Below are 25,169 nucleotides of genomic sequence, written 5' to 3' on the forward strand. Positions count from 1 at the left end.
ACATTTAAGCTTTCAATATTGGGGCCCCATTTCAAAATATCGGCTGTGGCAGCCGCCTCAGCTTTTGAACGTTAATAACTTCCATTTTACGTAACAGAACCATTTTGTGGGTCAGGCCATTTTGTTGAAAATCTGTTCAGCAATGTATCAAAATTTAGAGTATATAATAACGAAAAAACTGTATTTTGAAAAATCTCTCGAAAACTACTGGGAAATGGTGAAAATTTTCAGCACATCTTGGTCAGAGCTGTGAATATGGTGCACCAACCGAACGCTTAAATGATGAATAGTTTTAAATATAGGTCCCGCTACAGATTTGTTTCTATTGTCAGTCGTATTTGGCTGGTTGGGGCGAACGAAGGGCTGAACAATACCAAGCAGAAAATATTTGTGAGCTGTACACGGCTGCTGGATGAATCAGTTTGGGTTCGTGCGTGCTACTAGCAGAGGCCACCATTTTCATTTCCGATGGGTGGAAGGAAGCCTACACACATGAAAAAAACTGATTCTAAACCTTCTGACCGAAGCTCGTTCGTTATTGGTTCCCGCTCATTTCATGCACCGAACCGTAAATTTTGAACAGAAAGAATTGCGATTTCAGAAGGTTTCAGCAAGTCCAGCAAATTTGTCTGATGTCCGAAGACGCATACCAAGGCAAACGAAAAGCTCCCACTGATCATGGTCCAAATTCACCTCTACTGCATGGTGTTTTAATAGTGTTTGGAATGGGTTCAATCCATGAAAACACCATCACCATGGTCCAGACGATCCCATTTAAAAACCATATTCGGATGTATTTATGGGTTTTGAGACCATTTCATGGAGTTTTGATGGTTGTAAAATTTGGCGTGGACCATGTTCATGATATTGTTATGGGGTTGCATGGTGTTTAAACCCATGAGGATTTGCTCGGGATGCCAACACTGGGAGAGAAGGTGATTATTAGGAATAATCTTCGCGGATTAATTTGTGCAGTTCTGTGCTAGTAACCAGGACAAATGGGAACAAAAATCATCCACCCGAAGAATATTTTCTTTGGCAAACAATTTAGCCATTATTATCGCTATCAAACCACTCAAAAGAACAATTTGAAAATCTTTCGCCAACTATTATTTTTATTTTCAACGGATGAAAAGATGCATGCATATGAAAAAATACCGATTTTAAAACACCTAACCGAAATTCGTTCGTGATTGGTTTCCGCTAATTTCATTCACCGAGCCGCAAATCTTGAAGAGTTTTTGTTCGAAGCTCCTCCTCTTTGACGATGGAAGTAAACTGATTTCATTCGTAGGCCAGCCCATTTGGCATCGGAAGTAAACTGAACCAAGTACAAAACCGGGGGTTGTATGCGAGTACGGCACCATTCGTGTGTTACCTTCGTACTGGCTGCACCACACATACGCTCGCTATGTCTGTATTCGGGTAAAGGAGGAAAGGTGAAGGGAAAATCATAATCCCGCTCGTTTCGGGTAGAGATGGTCGGGTTCGGGTTTTTGGACCCGAAACCCGGACCCGACCCGAACCCGACGGGTTTCGGGTCGGGTTCGGGTTCTGTAAATTTAAGCTTCTCGGGTTCGGGTCGGGTTCCGGGTTTTCAAATTTGAAATTCTCGGGTTCGGGCCGGGTCCGGGTTTAAGAAATTTTGGACTTTCGGGCTCGGGTCGGGTTCGGGTTTTTCAAATTAGGAATTATCGGGGTCGGGTCGGGTTCGGGTTTTGAACAAAACAACCCATCCATTTCATGACACTGTTTGCGTCTATACACAAAACGCAGTCTTTTTTGTAGTAGTGAATTATACTTCGTAATACGAATGGATGACACATATAACCCTATTAAATGTTAGCACCTCGTATTTTCTGGTGCTCAAATATTGTATTTTTTCATTCATTCTCTGCTGCCTGAATTATTTAATTTTTTAAACGAACATTCATGAAAGATCATTCAACAATACGTGTTTCACATCTAAAATCTCTTTGCGTATTATTTTTCATGATAATTAGTAATAAACCAAGTCAACAGGAATTTATCGGAAAGTATCGGTTCAACTTTCTATAATGGAATATAAATTTTGACAAGTACTTTAAAACCGATACTTAGGCCGCGGCGACCTTTTCTCTACGTAAACGGTTTTGTGGGGTACATTCGTACCCCAGAACGAAAATCGCTCTAGTATGTCTAATTTTTATTAAAATTATAATTAAATTGGATAGTTTTATTCTAAAATCATTCGTAAAGTAACCTGTTTAAAAATATTCGTGTTTTGGCTATTTAATTAGGTAATATTTCATTTTGTATAGAACAAGTCTTTAAAATATGTCAAAATTTTCTTTTTTTCTTCATATTGCTATAACTCCGGTAGTTTCAAATCGATTTTGACCATTTATACGACGTTGTAAAGCTTATTAAATTTCCTTTTGAACAATTTTTTTTTCAAAAACCGATCAAAAGTATATTTATTCCGATGCTTTTTTAAAACCAAACGCCAATACAAACGATAAAAATACAGCAATATGCAGTAACAGAGATGAAACAGGAAGGCGTCGAAGGAATAGGTAGAGCCGGTGCATTGTACGTCCATATAAAAAAGTATGTTCCAGAGCCTGGGCTGCAGAAGATAACGATTCGAATGATGCATCTTTCATAGTATATATTCACGAATGTGTTTTGACTCTTTCATCCGCAAAAGCAAAAATTACGATACCGATCCAAACGTATTTTCTAGTTGCTTTGCTATAGTGCTTTGTTATACCAAATAACAGATACTATTATTCAGCAGAGTTGCTACTTATACAATTTTACACAAGTTTCTCGCTTACTATGTATCGATATTTTGCTTTTAAAAAAAAATATTTTTTTGAATTATGTACACATGACAAAACACTAACGCTAACGGTTTTTTGGGGTACATTTGTACCCCAAACAAACTTTAAGCAAGCACCGTTAAATTGGTCAAATGAAACAAATAGGTTGTACCTGCCTTCACGGAAGTTTAATAATCAAATTGGTTTATGATAAAGATTTCTTGCAATTCTTGCAATAAACTGTAACGGAAAAATAAGGATTTGGACTCATAAATTTGGTGGTACTTTGGTGTCATTATGGCGGCTCAAATTTAAAAAGGGCACATTATTTTTTTAAAAGCAGATAGTTTAGGCCAAATTTATGTTCTAGAAACTGTCTTTGTTCCATCAGACCTAAACCTAGCTTTACTTCCGTCAGGTTTCGTTGTTCATGACACTCATATGGTGAAGGGATAATAGCACCATTATCAAATCAGTGGTACATATATGCACTTTCTGTCAGATTGTTCCCGGACTGAGCTGTTGCATGATCCGGATTCCTTCATGAAAATACATGAATTTCCACGAACTTAACGAAATGATCGCAAAATTTTTGTGTGTTCTGTTCAAGCCATTAACGGATTTTTAAGTTTGGAGTCGTTCCGAGAGCTCCATTGGAGATGTCGGAGCATCTCTATTGGCGCGCATACCGTATAATCTGAAGCATAAAATAACGTCAGAAAATGATTGATACCCTTCGATACAGGTTTGACCGTTCCAACCAGTAACGTGGGTGACGTCATGTAAACTGTCGAATACGAATTGCCAATTGCCATAGCTTAATTTAATACATGTAATAAACTATACGAAACTGCCTTGCACGAATGGTTTCTGATAGAAAATCAGAAATTTTGGTTAATTACGACGGGTAAGGTTGTTGGAAACTGTGACCATTAAGCTTTCTGTTTCCCCATGAGTTGGCCGCCGATTTAACTTAATTTCCGGTTAAGATATCAATGATTTATCAAGTTTCTCAGCACGTTACAAATTTGACGTTCAATAATAGTAAATATAAATGCGGATTCTACTCGGTAGTGATTTGTTTTTCCAAATGCAGATATAACTCAATGCGTATGGTGCTACTTCAGATTCGAGTGATTCTACTATTTTTAGATGAGTCAAGGGTCCAGATCGGGTGCCTAGAATTAAAAATCTTCGAGATCTTTGATTGATTCTCCGTATTAGCAAGTTGGATTCGGATCGGGCTTCTCAAATTTTAAATTTTCGGGTTCGGGTCGGGTTCGGGTTTTCAAATTTTAAAATTCTCGGGTCGGGTCGGGTTCGGGTTTTACAAAATTTTCATTCTCGGGTACGGGTCGTGTTCGGGTTTTTAAGTTTTAAAATGTTCGGGCTCGGGTCGGGTTCGGGTTTTTCAAATTTTATAATTTCGGGCTCGGGTCGGGTTCGGGTTTTTAAATTTTCATGCGCTCGGGTTCGGGTCGGGTTCGGGTTCGAAAAAATTGAAACCCGACCATCTCTAGTTTCGGGCCGTTCTCCAGATTCCTGTCGGCCGAATGCAGCATCTGTGGAGAAAGGGCTACTGCGCCGTTGGCCGTCTTTGTTGGCAGGTGAAACGATACCGAGAAAAAAACCGAACCTGCCTTTTTAGGGCGATTATCGTATTCGCATGAAGAGTTTTAATTTGATATTCCATTTTTTTTTCTGAGAGACAATAGGTCCGTTAAAGACAGATCCGACGAACCAGCTTGATATCTTTCGACATGATGGTAACTAACTTGGCGGGGATGGGGCACTATTTCGTATCCTCAAACAAACAGACCAGGTAGTCATTACTGGTTGCTAACTGCTTTCGGGGAGCTTTTCATCCAGTGGACAGTGGATCAGACTGTCTGGTACAGTCCATGACACGAAAATTTGTGCTCTGCTACTGCCTGTCTGGTAGTACAACGACAGTCGAAAGAATGATGAGAAAAACCAACCGACCGTTGTATAGTCGCACGAATACACACTACTATAGCTCTCTTGCTCGTTTTTGTACAATGTGCCTTTTTATTCTTTTCTGCTACTAATACTAGCATACCAAAACGAATATGCATCTTTCCCCTCATTATTCATTTAGTGGGCAGTGTTGCCAAACGCATTTTCAGCTCTTCATCGGAAACATTCCAACAATATTTTTAAAGAATATTGCAGATTGGAAAAGAAGGCAGATACCCCGTTAGCATAAAATAAATTCTTTGCTAGCGATTTGTTGAGCTTCATACACACCATTCGGCCTAATCCCAATTTCTATAACGAGACACGAAAGCCTTTTCAGTACTCTACAACTTCCCAGAACATCAGAGTGCGCTATCTCTTACCATTGCACATATTGGCGTATTACCTTAGTTTTGCTCACTGGCGCCACTATTCGGCCAAATTTTATATTTTTCAAATGAGAAATGAAAAATGAAATGAAAGTTTTTAGTGCTCTTCAAATTCGTAGAACATCAAACTGCTCTATCTCTTTCCGTCCGACAAATAGGAGTATTCCCATTAAATCACTTGGCTCAGTACCGCCATCATGCGGTGTAATTTTCAAGTGAAAACTGAAAGTTCATTTTCGCCACTACAACTTTGTAGAACATCATTGCTTTCTATCTCTCGTCGCTTCAGAGATGCATGAGCCTTTCCTAAATTAGCCCTACCCTTCAGTAGCGACTGGCTCAAAGGGCACATTCCCCATGTTGATCGGAGATTTGTGCCTTTAAGCCTTTTTTTTTTTTTTTTTTTTTTTTTTTAATAGCCCGCCTCTTACCCCCACACCAAAAAGCTCACAAACGGAGCCCCCTGGTAGTGGACACATCAGTTCTCAGCGTACAAAAAAAAAGGTCAGCACAACAAAACAAAGTTACGAATCGCGGAAACGCTGAGAACAAAAAAAAACAATACGAGACCGACAAAACACAAAATTTGACAAGAAGCTACGGCGAGTACCCAGCGGAAAAGAATCCTTTTAAGGGTCCCATCGTAGCTTTGCAGGAAGCTCATAATAATTTAAATTTATTTATTACTTATTGCTATAAAAATGCATTTATCAATTGTTTTTATTTAAAAAATGTTAATCAATTATAGCTAAAGGAATAAGCTCGATTGGTGGTGAACGAAGTTTATATTAAAAATTCTCCTATTTTATTTTTTAAAATTAGTTTCAATTTTGCTTGGAAACGAGTGCGACATGTTATTTGCTTTAAATCCGTAGGAAGCTGGTTGAATAGCTTAGGTCCGATGAAAGAAATGCGTCTTTGACCAAGGTTCGTGGATACTCTGGAGTATAATAAATGATTGGCTTGTCTGGTGCTGTGAGCTCGAATTCCTGTCGTAAATTCTAGATTATTATGAGCAATAGTATTATGCAAAGCATTGTGGATGTACATTATTGTTTGGTAGTTAGTCAACCCAAGCAAAGGTAAAATGTTATGGGCATTATTATTGTATAACAAAATAGTAGGGTACATAAATGGTTTTTTATAAATAATTTTAAGACATCTGTTTTGAAGCGTTTGTAGCTTTTTCAGATTCGAAATACTGGCACGGCCCCACACAGATACAAGGTAGTTCAGCAATGAGTGGATGTGCGCATAATAAAATTTTAGAAGTACATGCTGGGGAACAAAAGAGCATACTTTACGCATAGCCCCACATAACGATGCAACTTTTCTCTCTATAGATGTTATATGCTCAATCCAGGAGAGTGTGGGGTCTAAGTGAAGTCCTAAATATTTGAAGCAGTTAGTTTCTTGAATTACAGACTGTCCCATTCTTGGGTCTGGATGCACGCCTATAGCTCTTCTAGATGAACGAAACAGCATATATTTAGTTTTTGATAGGTTCAAGGAAAGAAGGTTTTCGTTGAAATACGTCGTTAGTGTTTTTAAATCCGATTCCATGTCGCGTACAATATCCAGGCAGTTGTTGTTCGGGTAGAACAACGCGGTGTCATCCGCGAATAGACGAGGAGTCCCTTTTAACCCGAGTCTACCTAGGTCATTGATATACAATAAAAATAACAGTGGCCCAATATTACTGCCTTGGGGCACTCCTATTTCTATTGGTCTATAAGAGCTACACGAGTCTCCAATAGATACGAATTGGTTCCTATGCGACAGATAGCTACGAATAATATGATTTGCTAATCCCCTGATACCATAGCATTCTAACTTCTTAAGCAGGATTGAGTGATCCAGAGTATCGAATGCTTTTTTTAGGTCCAGAAAAAGGGCACCAACAATTCTTTTGCTATCAATTTGACTAATGATGGAGTCAATTAGTTCGGTCATTGCAATTAAAGTGCTGCAGCCCTGTCCGAACCCATACTGGTAGTTGTAAATTATGTTGTGTTTGTTCAAAAACTCGAGTAGTCGAGTGATGAGCAATTTCTCAAGAATTTTATTGAAAACGCACAATGTTGAAATTGGTCTATAGTTGGAAGGTTGGTTTGGATCACCAGCTTTGAAAATTGGAATTACTCGGGCTATTTTTAAACAGTCTGGGTACCTGCCGGTTTGGATTATTAAATTAAAAGCTTTGGTTAGGATATTTGCAAAAGTGGTACAGTTATTCTTAAGAACACTAGCGGGGATCTTATCAGGACCACAACTGTTATTTTTTTCGAGGCCTTTAATCAAAAGGATCACTTCGTTTATGGTTGCAGGACGCAAGAAGATTGTTTCTTGGACGCGTTGTATATTTGTAATAGGATTTGAGTTGGGACTCGTGGGAATATTGTCAGACAATTTTTTGCCAATACTAGAGAAATATTCGTTGAAAACATTACATACTTCTTTAGTCTCAGTGACTCTGATATCATTGGAAATTAGGCTGATGGGAACATCCGACTTTGAACGACCAAAAATGGTATTAATATTTTTCCAAAGTTTTGAATGAGTTGTGTTGGATAGAAGGTTTTCAAAGTAGGCCTTTTTGCACCGCTTTTTCATTACATTAACTTTTTTAGTTATGTGTTGCAGAAGAGCTTTGAGGTTTTCATCATTGGGGTTATTTTTTACTCGTTTCAGATAATTACTTTTGATTTTAATCAGTGTCCACAAATCGAAATTGATCCAGGGGCAAAAAACGCCTTTACATTTAAAAGTTTTGGAGACCGTTCTAGTGTTTTCCGCTAGTAAAGAATTGTAGGTTATGATGATATTTGTAAGACATACATCTACATCATCAATCAACTCGATGTTTTCTATGAAATTTTGGAAGTCGTTATTGAGTTTTTCATGATTGATTATTGATTTCGTCAAATTAACGGGTTCTCTTTTTACTGCAAGTTTATATGAAGATATAATTTGAACGTGATCACTAACTATGGTGTAAACCGTGTCGTTTCGTAAAAGCTTCGGGGAGGGGTTAGAGTTAGCCGATTTCGTCCAAATTTTGACAATGTCATTTTTGCATCATTTGAAACGAGGTTGATTAGAAACTTCAAAAATGGACGTTTATTGTCTCTCATTCACAATACGAGTTAAAACGTGGTTTAACGCTATCTTGATAAAACATTTTTTGTTGCTAATTATAATAACGTGTTTTAGGAGAAGTGCAGTTAGAATGGATGTTCTATTAGTCATCAGAATCACAAGTGTGTAGTGAAAGAGTTTAAGTGGAATCCCAATGCTTCGATTAGGAATGTGACCAAAAGGTTGAATCTGTCCAAATCCGTCGTTCAGAGAGCAAAGGACCGAGAGGAGCTGCATACGCACAAAATACAAAAGGCTCCAAATCTTGACGAACGGAAAAATACGCTGGGAAAGTCACGGACCCGGAAACTGTGCACCCAGATGCTGACGAGGCCTCATTGTTTCATCATGAATGATGAAACTTGCGCGATGGCGGACTTCCGGGAGCTTCCGGGGCTACTGTTCTTCCCCGCCCAGCACAAGTTTGATGTTTCGGAGGAAGTAAGGAAGCAGAAGCTTTCAAAGTTTGTTGAAAAATACATGATTTAACAAGCGATCTGCTCAAGTAGCAAACGGAGTGCGTCGTTCGTAACTACCGGGACTGTAAACGGGGATATCTACCTCAAGAAGTGTCTACAGAAGCGTCTGCTTCCTCTGTTGAAGAAACGCGAAGGCTCTACCATCTTCTGTTCGGATATCGCCCAAATTTTGACAGTGTCATTTTTTCATGATTTGGAACGAGGCTGGTGGTGTGGATTGCGAGTTTTTTCATGTAAATCATTGTCACTCTAATGTTCATAATACAGAGTTAAAACGCGTTATGATAATTAACAACAAGAAAAACATCATCAAGCGTTAAAATTCCTATAAATTTGTATGTGACTTCATAATCATCATTAACTTCAACCCTCTAGCGACGCCACCGTTGCAGTACCCGTCCAATATATCGCTTCAAGCGATACACACCGCCTGCTGGGATGTATATGATTGACACGTCTTCGGTTTCCTCCATTCTGCCTCCATTCTCAGCGCCTTGTCATAGCATCCTGTTCATTATGTCCCTATTGCCGGCATTTCCTTTGAAATTCATATTTACCCGTTGATTGATTCGCCATGTTTTTTGTCGTTGCTTTCGCTCTCTCTCTCTCTCTCTCTCTCTCTCTCTCTCTCTCTCTCTCTCTCTCTCTTCTCTTCTCACTCTCACCCAACAACTGTTTTGATTGGCGCAAACTGAATTTTCCGAGAAACGACAAGGCAAACAGTCAATCGTGAGCGACAAAAATTTTCCGGAATCAATCTTACCGCCTGCCCGGGGTGGGTCGGAGCGGGGTGGGTGCTGGCCTTCCAGGCTTCGGGTGTACCAATAAATCAATTATCTACCGCTTTGTTTCGATTATCAAGCACTGGAGAGCGAAATCAATTAACAGGATCAATTACGTGTTGGTCCCAGCGGTTCATGGGAAAAATAATTTATATTTTAGCCATTATGCTTTCAAAACATTGGAACCGCACACTACACGGTGCGGAGGATGTCAATTAACCATCATCAATTTATATTTGTTGTGGCACTTCTCCGGTCGTGGTCTGTATGCGATAATGACCACGAGGCTCTGAGAGTTCCTGTAAATTGGGTCATTAAGCTATATATAGTTTTCCGTTCCATTCGATAAATTTTAGGTCCAATATACATAATATAACATGATTTCAAAAAAAAATTCGTTGTAATACGTAAAAACGATTTTTTTGTTTTTTAAAATAAATCTAATGTAAACTTGGCAACCATACATAGGAAAACAGCGGTTGTTTACATCTGGCCTATCAGGACAACACCCAAAATGAAAAAAAACTATATGCAATGTATGGTGTTTATGTCAAATAAAAATAACCCTGTGGAAAAACCGAGAAAACTTGACTTATTTTTTTCTGACAGGGCATCATTTGTCGTGAAATTCGATATGTCAAACCCTTCCTATAGTGTCAAATCCAGACTGTCAACATATTTCTTTATTTTAAATTTTAATATTATTTTCACGTTTCCTGAGTTGGAAAAAAATATTGTTGCAATCACGAAAATCAGCTTTATCGATGTAAGTAATAAAAAACGACTTTTTTTTCTCATTTAATGACCCAATTACACCCCCGAAAGCGCTGGGTTAAGTAAACTGACCTCCGCTGGTTTAAAGGAAGACTTTTTCTTAATGAACTGTACCGGGGAGTGGCAGGAGGACAGTAATTATGCAAATTTTATTGGTCCACTAATCAGATTAGCGAGAATTTCATCAGAAAAAGTCGCCGCTTGCTGTGCTCCGCGTGGCTCTCAATGCTTTCTCGTGACACCATTTTGAAGGCTGCGGTTTGTTTACATTAGAGCGTCGCGTTCGTTCGGTAATTTTGGGTAGGACTGTCTCGAAAGAGGTGCTCGAGCGAGATAATACGCAGTAATGGACCATAAACTGGCTAATTGAGACAATGGGGTTTGGTGTCGCGGATGACATTTTTATCTCCAAGCAAATTATTTCTTAGAAATTTAGCTGATATACGCCGGAAAAACAATAGAACCTCACAAACGATTTTTTATTTTTCATTTAAGATTGCCAACGAGGCTTTATGCTTATTGTTGGGTTATGTGTGGAATCTATTCACGACAAGCGTATATAACGTAATATTGTTATTAGGTTTTCCACGATGACGGCTTCGTACTTGCTGATGGAACCAGGTAAACCGACTTCTCTTTTCAAAGGGAAGGTACACACAACGAAACTCATTCAACCCCAAACCAATGTTCGTTTTCTGCTTCGCGTTTGAATCGCATCATTTAAGGAAATGGCTTTAAATGTTCTTTTCAAATTCTTAACTTTCAACATCTTTGAAAGTCTACTACGACAGAAGAGATCGACTTTTAAACCTTTTGTGCCCTTTACGAAAGCTCACGCGTCCCGACCAGGGGGCTGTCGCTCCTGTCATCCGCTATGAAGACATACAAACTTTAACAGTAGTCTACATATGATGGGCCTAGCCGCTTCTAGGCCCAAGTCGCCCGTGCAATAGCATTGGGTTTCGATTTTAACAAAGGCAGATGGCTGGACACCCGATTTAACCCTGACCACGTGGGGGTGGAAAGTTTTCTCTGGTTGCTATCATCATCGTCGTAATCATCATCATCCACATCATCCTCGAGCAGCGCGACCCAAATGAAGAGATTTTGCCAACTTGCCGCGTATATGAACTTTTTCGGTAGACGAGAAATCAATTTGGAAGGGTAAACAAACTGTTGATTTAGGCTGACCTTTCGGTTCTCTCGTGGCCTTGTTCGCCTAACGCAACCACTTTGGGTAGGGCAGAAGGTTGGATCCAACTTTCGAAATCTACGGTTCCGATAGCAATCAATCACGTTGCTCGGGGAGATTTTATATCCGGTCGAAAAGTGGACATTAGACTGGCATGAAAAAATTCTCGAAAAACTCAATTAAGCCCCGCATAGCACAGTGGGGCGAACCCGGACTTGAGTCCAAATGTTAAGGTTACGCAGTATTTTTCTCGTGTTCGCTGAGCTAACGATCAAAAGTTGGTCAAATTCAACTTCACCCATTTTGTGATGACTTACCTCTCATAATAGGAGCCTATTTTTGAAATCTCGGATGAAAAATCGTGTGTAGGTTTGACACTTAAATGACGCAAAGTTTTAAATATATGACCGCTACAGATTTCTTCCTATTATCATTCATATGGTGCTGTTTGGAGCGAACGGAGCGTCTCCGCAAAAGGGCTGTACAATGCCGGGAAGGAAATATTTATGATCTGTACACGGCTGGTGGGTGAAGCAGTTTGTGTCGTTACTTACTACTTGGTAATAAATTTCATTTCCGAAGGATGCAATGTAGCATACCCAACGTAAAACCGAATTTTAAAACACCCGACCGCAGCTTGTTCGTGATTGGCTCCCGCTAATTCCATACACCAAGCCGCAAATCTTGAACAGAAAAAATAGTGAGTTTTGTCAGTTCCTACTAGTCAACCTGGCTTGAGATTCCATTTCAACATAAGGTGAGAAGGTGATTATTAGGATTCGGCCGGCTGCGTGGACTTCCTGTGATAATCAGTTTGTGTAGCTTCTTGCTAGTAACGGGTGCCAATTGGAACAAAAATCTCTTACCCGGAGAATACTTTCTTCGGAAAACAGATCAGCCCTTATCAGCGCTATCAAACCATCAACCAAGAATCAAATTTGAAAATGTTTTCCTTTGCCAAGTATTATTTTTATTTTCAATAGATGGGAAGTAGCATACACACACGAAGAAACCGATTTTAAATCATCTGACTGACTTTCATGTAACGAGCCACAAATCTTGAATATTTTTCGTTTGTAGCTTCACTTTTTTGACGATGGAAGTAAACTGTTTTTGTTCGATGGCCGTACCCCTTGGGCTTCGAACGTAAACTGAAGCGAGTACAGTACGGGGTGGGTCGTATGCGAATGCGGCATCATTCGTGCCGGCTATAACACACGTTCGCTTGCTATTTTTGTAAGCGGTAAAAGAGGAAATATTAAGGGAAAGCCAATATTCCGCTCCAGTTTCCTGTCGCTCGATTCCATCGTTTGCTGAGAAAGGGTTACTACACCGACTACCGAGCGTGTCGGTGTCGGACACTCGTCTACCTGACAGCAGTGATTTAATAGCTTATCTCGGAATATTGGAGCTGGTAGGAAACGCTGCCCATGATAACAAGAAAATCAGGTTCATCCGTCATCTGTAGCTGGTCATTCGAAATGACGATAACCTGAAGCAATTGCTCTCCGGCGTGCGCATAACCCAAGGTGGAACGTTGCCGAACGTCCAGGCATTGTAAGGGTTACAGCTTAAAAAAACATTTTTAGCGATGTTTTTTTAGAAATTTAGGTGAAGCGAATTGAAAAAAACTTTTGTACATTATACTGTATCATTTCAATAATATTCTGTAATGTTTCTACGGGAAGATATCGACAAGCGACTTGGTGACGAAGCTTTTTATAGAGCGTCTCTGACAGACACGATTTGCGGTGTCATTCAAAAACTACTCCACTGATTTATTTCAAACTTTGTAGACACATTTTATTTATAAAATACCTAACCCCCTCGTTGAGATTTCAAGATAATTTTTCAATTAAGGGATTTTTTACTCATAAAATGGCTTAATTTTGATCAAAAATAGCATTTTTTTTCAAATGAAAATCTGCCCCCTTGCGCGCCCCTCATTTTAAAGATGAATGTGTGCATCATGCCTACTGTTCGATTTGGACATTTGCTCTTCAGTTATAAAAATGACATCAAAGTAAGAGAAGCAACGGAACAAATTTTTGCTCACGCATCGCGAAAATCCGAATTACTCTCACACCAAATTTGCGAAATTGTTTAACTGCCAGATCAACTGTCACCAACGTAATAAAAGTGTTCGCAAAACATTTGTCGACAGCCAGGCGACAGACAGGAAATCGAAAGCCGGAGGCCGCAAAAGCGACGAAAAGAGTTTCTATCTGTTTCAAGCGAAATCCTAACCTCTTCGTTCAAAGCGTCACACGCAAGCTGGGAGTGTCGTCTACAACCGTTCTTGGAGCTAAAAAACGAGATTAGAAGAGAAAAATATCTCGTATGGCAGGCCATCTGTTCCTGTGGCTTGAAGAGCGACATTTACATCGCAACCGGGACCATCAACTAGAAAATATGTGAACAGGAGGGCCTGGAAAAACGTCTGTCGTCTTTCTTCAAGCAACACAATTGTTACGTTCAGTTTTGGCCGGATTAGGCATCTTGCCATTACGAAAAAGAAAGGTCAGAGTGGTGCGCCACGACCAACGCCCAGGTACCAATATGCCAGAGCTCCACCGAACAGAAAAGTATTTGGCAATCGTCAAGCGGAACTTCAAGACGACATGAGAGACAGTTGTCAGCAGTTTAGGGCGTGCTGGCGTTTTGCGGCGAGAAAATTTGATTCCAATGCCACATTTTGACATGACAGATAGTATTACAGTTATTTCTTCGGTATTTATTCAAGTCTGTAATAATCGGATTTTGATATAGTTTCTGGAAACGAAAAATTTATTTGAATTGATTATGCGACAGCATTTAGCACTCCAAATACCACCTAATATCAGCACGAAACGCTACAAATTAATTGAATTTTAAAAACAAGCTAGCCTGTTGAGAGCTCCAGACGTCGTAATTATAATTGTCACTGTAATTGTCATTGTCATTGTCTTTGTCTTTGTCATTGTCATTGTCATTGTCGTCGTTGTCGTTGTCGTTGTCGTTGTCGTTGTCGTTGTCGTTGTCGTTGTCGTTGTCGTTGTCGTTGTCGTTGTCGTTGTCGTTGTCGTTGTCGTTGTCGTTGTCGTTGTCGTTGTCGTTGTCGTTGTCGTTGTCGTTGTCGTTGTCGTTGTCGTTGTCGTTGTCGTTGTCGTTGTCGTTGTCGTTGTCGTTGTCGTTGTCGTTGTCGTTGTCGTTGTCGTTGTCATTGTCATTGTCATTGCCATTGTCATTGTAGTGGTAGTTGTAGTGGTAGTTTTAGTTGTAATTGTGATTATAATTGTAGTTGTAATCGTGATTGTAATTGTAATTTTATTGTTATATTATTTCATTATGTAATTGATTGTAATTGTAATTTTATTAGAAATCGACCCAGGGATGGGCCGAGGGGGGTTATTTTTTTCTTGTCACTCTAATGCGCATGATAAAATTATAGCCGAGAACACTGGTGCAGAGAACTTGAGTTTGATCTCCATCGTTGCAAAGAGCGGTATCGGTTCCTGTCTAAGAGAAGTTTCACATGATCGTTGTGATGTTCGAGATCCTTGATTTTCAAGTGGCAAATTCGATCTGCTTTCATCCAGCGAAGACAACGGTCACGAATATCAAACAAGAGAAATATACCGTTGAATATTAACCGCTATTCTAGTTTCTGTCCTATATGAGTCAAGTAGCGCTATTTTCGTTCCAAAAGGGGGGATTGTATCGATCAAGATGACCTTCAGTGATAGTGAGGAGCCTTCTTTGCGGCGTGTTTGCGCCGCCGTGGTCGATTATCGTGGTTCCAATGTTCGAACAGTCATACGAGAAGTGGAGCGCTTGCTGAAAGATAAAATGTCTTTCAAGCATATTGATGTTATTTCTATTCAGTTTCACCATGTACGTTATGTTGTACTGATAGGATTTAAAAGTGATCTCTTATCCGAACATGTTAGCTCTGTTACTATGTTGAGTATGACAATGTTTGACTCAAGATTTCCGTGTAGTATGAAGATAACACAAACGAGGTACGACTACATGATCTGTCTCCGCATACACTCGATAGCACTGGCGAATATTCCATGCCGCATAACGGAGAAGTTCTTTCCATTAGAGACGATAAATAGAGAAACTTTTTCCTAGGCATTAACAAACGGTGTTCGAGTGCTTAGAAAGCGGCTGAGGCACCCTATGCCTTCCTTCGTGACCCTGCGATCTGGCTCTACCAGTACTCAGACCACACTGTGTGTTTAAGATAATCAGTCTCCTACTTGTCGTTACTGGCGGTGGTCAGCTATTTTCGTTCGCGTCCCTTATGACTTATTTTTATTCATCAGCAGTGTTTTTTAATACAAATAATTAAGCAGTCTTCATTTCGTTAAATTGCATATATTTTGCCGCATGTAATTTTAAATGTTATTTGACTTGATGGCATTGCAAGACAACACATATCCGCTGGTTGCTGCCAATCGAGCTGACATTTCTTTAGACTGAGCAAATTAATTTCTTTGTTCAGTGTTTATTTGACCAACTAGGAAACTAATTCACTGGGTATTAATTGCGCGTAGGGAATACGCATGGTCTTGTCTGAGTGCGTGATGACTTTTGAATTAAGTGTGAGCGTTAAGAATTGACAATTCGTAAGAAGAATTCAAAACCACTTACCAATACAGGTTATATCAGCATATTGATTGTAATGTTAACCATTTTGCCTCATGATCATAAAAATATTATAGCTTGATTATTGACGCAAAAGGTCACAAGTTTCTTTTCGTTCTTATTGTTTTCAATCTAGTAATTAGCATAAAAATCGTGCGCATGTCAGCAGTTGTATATCCATCATATAAAGTTAGTCGTTTTAGATATGGCGGTAGGGTTTATTTTATACCGTTTAAAATGCGCCTCAGATAGCATAACAACGCGCGCAAATATCTATAACATAAGCAAAAGGTGTTCAATAGAAACTCCTTCGCGCAGTGAGCGGTGTGATGACACAGACAAATTACATCTTGGTTCAGTCAGACTGGCAGTTTAGAGCATCACACAGCATGTCGATAAAATTAATTGTCTCGTAAGCCACCACATAAACGCAATTCGTGACTAAAAAGGCATTGAATGTTTCCAACGGGCTAAGAAAATCGAATTTCCGACGCCTTGTTAGCCACGTATAAAATATGGGAATGGCTTAAACGATAAAATAGTAGTGCCAGCTATGACACCATGAAAAAACCAGGAGTCCATTATCAAACTAGCCTGAACTATATTTCTCTCTAATGAGGGTATTGGAATAAACCATTTTTTGTATGAACTCAAGTAAGTCGGAGAATTTCCATCTAAACTTCGTGTCATCAGTACCTGGCATTGATTTTTGCGCCAGATGAACGATTAATTCAAAAGGGAAACCCTATTTGTGTTCACAACAAAACTACTGGTCACTAGCGGCTTCTCGCAAGTACAGATATGTATTTGCGGGATGCCGTTTGTGACTAGTGGTTTAGGTATAAATGTAGATCATTTTTGGATTTAGTGACAATATGGCTCCAAGACAATGTCAGATACTGATGAGACAAAGTCGAAACGTAAATAATGACGCTACAGTAAAACTTCGAGTGAAGTTTAATAATCAAAAACAAGTACCTAACAGTAACGTCCAACAAAAACATTTTAACTAATGTTTTCTCAAATTTCTATTGTAAAATTAAATTATTCTATGGAACCTTTTCCCGAATCATTCACTGATTTCAGTACTATACATACAAATCAAGGAAGTACAAGAGACACAGTTCCTATCTTGTGATATTCCAAGAGATCTCGATTCGCATTAGCACCCCCTTCCGCCTACCAACATTAACATTTAGCAGGAATTTCCCCAGTACTATCGCTTGAAGTTGAATGCAAAGGGATTTAATTAAAAACGACAGCTTTCTAGCCACCCCGTGAGAGCAAACCAAGCGGGGGAAGCTTCGAACGTAACCGAAGAAATTAAACTGGAATGACATTTACTAATGACTTGACTTTTCTCCCCAACCATTTCATCGTATCCACCCACAACAGCAGTAGCAGCAGCAGCTGAACCGGAACCGAAAAAGTGGTTTGGGAAAAATTTTACAGCGGAAGTTCTTAGACCGGTTTCCGGAGTGGGTGGTGCACCATCGCGCAGGGAGGGTACGTTTGCTTTTGATTAATTAGTTCGAGTAGACGATAAACAAACCCCGTTTACTGGTATGTTCGGGAAGGGTTCCCAGCTTCGAAAGTGGCTCTTAGTATGGTTCTAATTTAATTGATGATTTACAGTTGGCAGCTTGTAACGGTTAAACGTTGCGAGGGAAATGTGATGGTAGTTTCTTTCAAATGCATTTCAATTTCTTTAAGTTCGAGATGGCAATTATTATGGTTTCCTATTTTGCACGCCACATTCCTGAAACGATAGAAAAGAGGTGTTAAAGCAATGATCTCGTTGACCTTATCAGAGAAATTAGGAAGCTATCAAAAATAATGGAAACGCCAAATCAAGAGCCAACCTAATTTGGCTCCCGCTGTGAAAGCCGAGGAAAATAATTATAACTCGATTTTCATTATCCGCCACGACCGCATTCATCATGAACACCCAGCACTTATATCTATTCCAATGTTCCTTTCTTTTTTTGTTCCGATCCATTTCAGCAACTATCGAAGCATCGACATCGGCGTGAAAATGGTGCCGATTACGGTGGTGGAGGAACAGCGGGTGGCCGACAGGAAACCATTACCGATGCCGATGATGGCGAATTGGAAAATTTCATTGCACTAGCACCGGACGAAGCGGATATTTATAACTTTTCCAACAATCTCATCAACGCGGTAGATAATGTCGGTTTGCCGGCTGGTGGAGACGATGCAAACGACGGAGGCGAACTGATGGAGAATGCAAATGAAGCGAATCCTTTTAATGAATTTCTTAATCCTCGTCAGCACGAAGAGAAACAGCGGCAGGTGGAGGATTCGTGGGGTTTGGATATGGATGAGCAGCTTCCACGGCCGGAACGGGAACGGGAGGAGCAACCGGAGGACAACGATGTGGGAAAGAGCAAATATCTTAAACCACTGAATCGAAGCCAGCAGACGAGCCCTCTTCTAGCCAGCAGTATTGATTTCCTGAACTCCATTGATGGTGGTTATCTACTGTCGAACGGGATTATCGATGAGAAGGGCAGACAACTGGAGGATGGTAAGTTGTGCTGTGCTTCCGTTCGGATGATGGATGTCACAGTTGATACGTTCGTTTATTTCGCAGATAACAGCTTGTCAACGTTGAAGCCGGAAGCCGGGGAGGCGGAAGAGGTAAGCGACGATGACATATTCGAGCAGATGCAGAAAAAGGCCAAATCGTACCGTTTGAAGTTGTACAAGAAGCACAAAAATTTCAAACATAGTCATCATCACAGAGGCGGATACTATCATCCCGTGTATCAGCATCACCACCATCAGTACTATCGACAGAAAATGTTGGAACGGGAGCGGGATCGTTGGAAGCAACTTCACGAGCAGCAGTTGAAGGCTGATTATCAGGGGAAAATTCGATACTTTGATAGTTCCAATAAACTGGAATCGAAGGATGATATAAGGGCACATCTTGATGGATATACTAGCCGTGAGCAGTGGCCTCACTTTGATAAGGTTATAAATTCGTTGAATAAAGAACAACAACAGGATAATGTTCCGCCGTATATTAAGAAGTATAACCGTAGAAACAAACAGTTGATTGATCTGTTGGAGGGTACAATTGCTCCGCTTTCGGATTACAGCCAACGACATCACGAGAGAAAGTACCATCGCAGAAAAAATCCGAACTGGATGGAGGAGGATCTGTTTGAACAGCAGCGTCCCAATCAGAACAATCTCGGTTTGCAACGGAACTATATCCAGGAAACGATTCAATCATCTACGGCACACTCAAACTCCCTTCCAGGGGAAGCAATCCACATCATCTACGATAAGAAGCAAAACGACAACAATCATGAGTATGGTCACCCCGCAACCGGTATCGATCCTAACCACCCGTACAAACTATCATCCCGGGCCGGTCAATTTGTGTATCACCGGGTAGCGTCTCCGCAGCTTGTCGGCGGTGGCTACGGACGTCTCAAACGTCAGCGGCTTCCATTCGTGGCGATCACCGATCGCCGTCTAGGATCACCGCCAAAGCGTCGGACAAACGGTAGTAGCAACAGTAATGCAGCCATCGCCAGTAGCAGTGACAATTCCGGTAGTAACAATCTACTGAATCACCAACCGATGCCTTAAGCAAAAACAAACGTCGCAGTCTCTACCATCGGAGGCACTCAATTTTAGTCCGACGAGAAAAAAAATGAAAGAAAAACCGGAACATTACCACTTTCTGCGATTATGGAGCCCTAGTTGGGGATCTATTTCGCGTATAAGGCAGCTGCTCTTTCTAGAATAGACTCTAAATAAACAAAAACATTCCTTTCGTTTCTTTCCAAGGATTCGCACTTTTCGGGCGATAATCAAAAACTAAAAATCCGTGTAAACTCACCGTTTGTGCGTACTGTCACTTGCCCGGAAATAAAGTCACTAAAACTGTTCAACAAGCAAAAAACAATCGAAACCATTTGACAATAACCACTTGAGGGTAGCTCGATTCAACACTAAAAAAAGAGAAACAAAAGTAACGCCGTTTGAGAATAAAAGAGTATCTATTTGACAGCACAGTGACGCCAACAACCGCCTCCCACTGGATGGGGGTAACCTGCTATAAAAATAAACACATCCTAGTAAGCAGTGCAGTGCAGCGGCTCGCTCGCACACAATGCAAGCTGATCGGAAAATGAAGCTGCTCTCGAGGTAAGCTAAAAACTGCAATACAAAAGAGACGGCTAACGATCGCATGGTGTATCGTTGTCGTTTATTGTTAAGGAAATGGAGGAGAAGGTTAACAAGGAAAAAATGCTGTCTTCTCGTCTCGTCTCGTCGCGTTTGCTTGAAATGCGATTCAATCGAGTCGAGTGCAGTATTGGACTGCATCCGGTCTATATCTCGATACATATACAACAAGTGACGCTCGAGGGGTTAACAGATTTTGATGATTGTGTGTGTGTGTGAGTAAGTGTCCGGAAGCGGAAACAATCATTTCAGCTGGTTGACAGTTCAGAAGCTGGGTAATAACAGGCAGATAATGGAAAGTGAAACACCACCACAATCAGTAGTGACAGCGGTCGCACAAAGAGGTGCTGGATCGATGATTAACTTGCGGAACGATTATTATTGGTCGAAAGATCATACTTGATAATCAGAGGAAAGAAAAACAACGGTGCATCTATTCGTTATCGTTTGGTAATGACACCGATGATACATGGCCGGATATAAGATAAACACGATGACAATATATATTTATTATAAACTAAATTAATAAAGAAATTTACGTAGTAAACAAAGTCACACACTAACACTTGAACAGAAAGGATAAAAACAAACTCTATTATATTTACTAACATATCAGAATGAATCTTTGATAAAAGAAACTCCAGAATCAAAATGGCGCCCATCGCCCGAAAAAAGCCCCGTTTTGCTTTCCCCAACTGTTATGTACGGAAATATTAGCAAATACACCTGCCAAGCTCGGGCAGAACGTTTTGTATGTATAAACAATAGACAAGCCATCGACCGATGCACGCGTTAGAGTCAATTTGCACCTAGCAAGCGAAGTCAATATCACATGTTCACATTAAACCACCGACACTCCGATATTCCCGTTCCTTTCCTCAAACTCACATACACACACGTGTACACGCATCTCCAGCGAAAATAGCCGTGCAGAACGACGCCTACTCTGACTGCCATTTGGATTCTGATCAATTTTGACGTTTGCGTTAAGATTTTTCGGTTCCGTTAGACGATTTTTAAGTGTGATTCTTTCAAACACGTGAAAAAGAAAAAACTAAGGATAACGAAATCCGGAGGCGGATAAAATATGAAAACATGACAATAAGCAAAAGGAACCACAATTTTTTCTAGCATTTTATAGAAAGCTTCCCGGAGATGGAATCCGAACAGTGTTGATGCCAATTTTCTTATCGGACAGCAACGCTTGATTGTTGCTGTGGAACGGTGTCGTAATATCATAACAAAAAAATAACTATATATGGAAAGGTAGAAACAAAAACAAATAAGCAATAGACTTTGACAATACCTTTCGGAGGGAAAGTTCCACAGTGGAAAACAGTTTTAAAACAAGACCCTCGAAAACATAATGCCATCACCATAGCGCAAGTTAGTAATAAACAGCGGTGATCGGAACGTTTAACATAACATTCGTGATACTCTTTAAAAAGCACGTGAAAAAAATAAAAAAATATTCAGAATTAAGTTCCTTTCTGTTCGAGTTGAGTTTATCGAATTACAAATGGTGGTTCAATGTAAATGTATCCGACAAACACTACCCAAAAACCGATCGATACACACTGACGAGAGGAAAGTTATAGTCAATTTTCTGTGGAAAATTCAACCGAAACCAACAATTGCACCGCTTTCAGAATGAAAATCCACATCCATTCAAGCAAATCACGTATAAACACGAAATGTTCAACCAAGGAAAATGCACTTTTAGGATAATGGTAAGCTATGTTAGTTTATAGAATGCAAAATAAAAAAAAACAATAGCTATTTTACTACTAAATTAAGGAACTGTACTTCTACTGTAGACTAACAACCGCCTACTGGGGGCTACCTTCTCATATACATATAAGAGGAACACATACATACAAGCATACACACAACCCAACACAGTTCCACACGAAAATGAACATATTACGACAAAGTAAGCTAAATATGTACTTAGATATGTCACTTATTAAAACCGCAGTAACCAAGGTGCTGCGGGCACTGAACCCGAAATTTAAGGCATCTATTCGTAAACGGTATTAAAAAGAAAACCAATGTAAGCTATCCAAACTACGAATCAACAACAAGAACCGCGGCACATCTTCCCCCCAGAAATAGGGCAAGACATTTTTACACTTTTACTCCTGCCCAGTTTCCGGGGCCAGAGCCCATCAAAACCGGAAAAAAACGTTAGTATATACAGTCAGCACCTGTCACACTACCAACACAGTAGCGCTTTTCAAAATGTTTTAGAATAGAAAATACCTGCCTACAGTGTGTTTAGCCTAATTTTGATTGTTTACGTACTGCTATCTACTTGACCGACGTCGAAAAAGTTGTTTGGTCTTTGACTCAGAACCGGTTCGATTCTAACCCTAATTGCTGTCAGTTAGAGCTGGTAAGATCAATTTGACGCATTCAAACGAATCTATTGACTACATCTTCTGCTTTCTAATCACACTCTAATGAGAGAACTGTAGCTAGAGAACCCGATTCAGTTTCTACACAAACACAAAACCGCACACAACCGACTAGATTTGTTTACATTCCATAGCAACAGACAGCAGTCATATGCGTCCGTCGTGCCATCAACTGGCAAATTGTTCGAAAAAAAAGAAACCCGTATTTCAATCACAGTAACCTTGATTGCACTGTCAGCATTCTGTCTTTGAACGTGCCGGGTGTGACAGCTACTGTCAAAGCGCGTATTTGGATTTACACTTACTGGGATTATGTCGCAAGCGATATAACACACACACGCGCGCGCGCAAACTGACATTTCATTTTGTGGCTACTATAGGTAAGAGAAGGAAAATTATAAACATCCGGCGACCGTACCCGGGGACTCGTTTGTCCGAGTATCGCGGAGAGATGTGTAGTGAATGAAACAATAATTACATTTAATTGTATGATTCTGACAGCAAAACATCAACAGAGAAAACTAAAACAAAAAGTTTGAGATAAATATGGAAACATAAACAAACTGAAAAGAATCAGCTAGAGAGCAGACAGCAAAAAAACAAGTGTATGAATTGTTATATTTTTCAAATAAAATAATATGAAATAAACTCAAGCGTTTGTTTCGATTTCGCTTGATTTTGTTTTTTTTTTGTTTCTTTGTTTTCAGTTACACCAGCGAGTTGGTAAGTCTTAAATCGTTTTCATTTGTTTATTAGGGGTTCCAACTGATCGCAGCGGTATTTTTTCCACTGGCATTGCGTTTTTCCTGCACTTTTTTCTTTGGTCTTTTCAACGCTCTTAATAAAAAAAACTTACTGAGTTTTCCGTCGAAATTTCGACAGAATACCCCTTATTCAAACCATCAAAAATATCCCTTCGATTTTTTCCATTTCCATTTATTTTTTGTTGAATTGATAGGATTTTCGCTAAACGAAGTTTACGCACATAGTTATTGCGGAGGATTTTGTATGGCTGCGAGCTCCCGGAGCTTTTTGTTTCTTCTTCGATGCGCATTATCTCTGGGATTTTACCGTGTAAGTAGGGGTTTCCCCATATCTTATACTCTATACTACAATTTTTCCAAAAGCAGTACTCAAATAGAGTGACAGTTTTGAATAAAACATTTCTGTATTATTCGGAGGATTTTCCTCATTTACAGTTTTATAAAGGTTTTACAATAATGAAACGGATCATTCGTACGGTGACTCTCGGACCGATAAGGCGTTCTTCCAAGTCCGTGCAGTCTAACACTATAAAGTATAGCGAAAAGTTTCATAAAACGCTTTCTCTTTTTTGTGTGCGTGCGTGAGTAACCGTTATCCGGTCAGTAGAACAGCAGTGTTTCTTTTATTGTTAGCCGCCTAGATACCGTTATACATGTTAAGTACCGCTATTATATTACATTTCCCACTCTTGTCCTTTTTACCAAAAATGACTTCCACTGACAATAGTTCGCCTTAAGGTTAGATGGATGTCGGCATAAAACTCTCCGGCTGAAACTATATCCTTGCTCCTCAACCGGGGGCCTTGGTGATGTTTGAATCTATTGGAGATTTCTCGAGTTCTTACGGGACAATACTCGGCTTTGACAAGAAATAACAAAAAATCGCCTTGATAAGCGTGGGCGGTGGTAAATAGGGATATAGAGTATATGTACCAGCTTGGGTGGGTCGAAATAGATGGAGTTGGCTGTGAGTTCTAAGATCAGCATCTAAAAAGCGCACTGGGGAGTACACAAGCCCCACCTCTTCTTTTCATTTTATGACTACGTCTATGTTATTCAACAATTTATTCTGAGCATTTCATTCAAAGGTTCGATGGCTATATTCTGATTTATTTAAGTTTTAAATGTCGATGTCGGTTGTGCACTGGCAGTGTTAGAAAAAATAATAAATTTCTGGATTTGGATTGAGCCATAAGTTTGAAAATCGTTATAAATCGTTATTTTTTAAAAACTCGTAGCTAGTTACCGTCTTCGACAAAGTTTTTCACCAAGGTTTGAACTATAGTTTTATAAAGCTGGCTTTTCATTTTGAGTGAAATAGCGATCTTTATTAACGAAAATGCAAAATTAATAATTTCCCGATATAAAATCCCATACAAACTTTGAACGGACAAGGCACAAATCTCCGATCAATATGGAGAACGTGTCATTCGAGCCAGTCGCTACTGATTCCTGACAAAGGACCAGGCCTGACTTACAGGATCAACAATTCTTGAGTTGCAGGATCTCGGATCTTAGGCTTCTAAGAGTAAGATTTAATTCAACGAGTATGGATCTTTAAGTCCAGAATCCATGATCCTTTAGTTTCAGCATTAAG

The 25,169-nt window shown here is 39.8% G+C and overlaps 1 protein-coding gene across 1 annotated transcript in view; it reads left to right on the forward strand.

The window, feature by feature from the left end:
* LOC131676755 (uncharacterized) overlaps positions 1 to 23,461 on the forward strand; it is a 116,712-nt gene extending 93,251 nt beyond the window's left edge. The window contains exons 3-4 of the mRNA XM_058956046.1: positions 18,172 to 18,715; positions 18,782 to 23,461. Coding sequence (XP_058812029.1) covers positions 18,172 to 18,715; positions 18,782 to 19,791 — 1,554 coding nt within the window. The 3' untranslated portion in view covers positions 19,792 to 23,461. The remainder of the gene's footprint in view (positions 1 to 18,171; positions 18,716 to 18,781) is intronic.
* The last annotated feature ends 1,708 nt before the right edge of the window (positions 23,462 to 25,169 follow it).

The sequence above is a fragment of the Topomyia yanbarensis genome, chromosome 1, assembly GCF_030247195.1.
Source record: "Topomyia yanbarensis strain Yona2022 chromosome 1, ASM3024719v1, whole genome shotgun sequence".
NCBI classification, from domain to species: domain Eukaryota; kingdom Metazoa; phylum Arthropoda; class Insecta; order Diptera; family Culicidae; genus Topomyia; species Topomyia yanbarensis.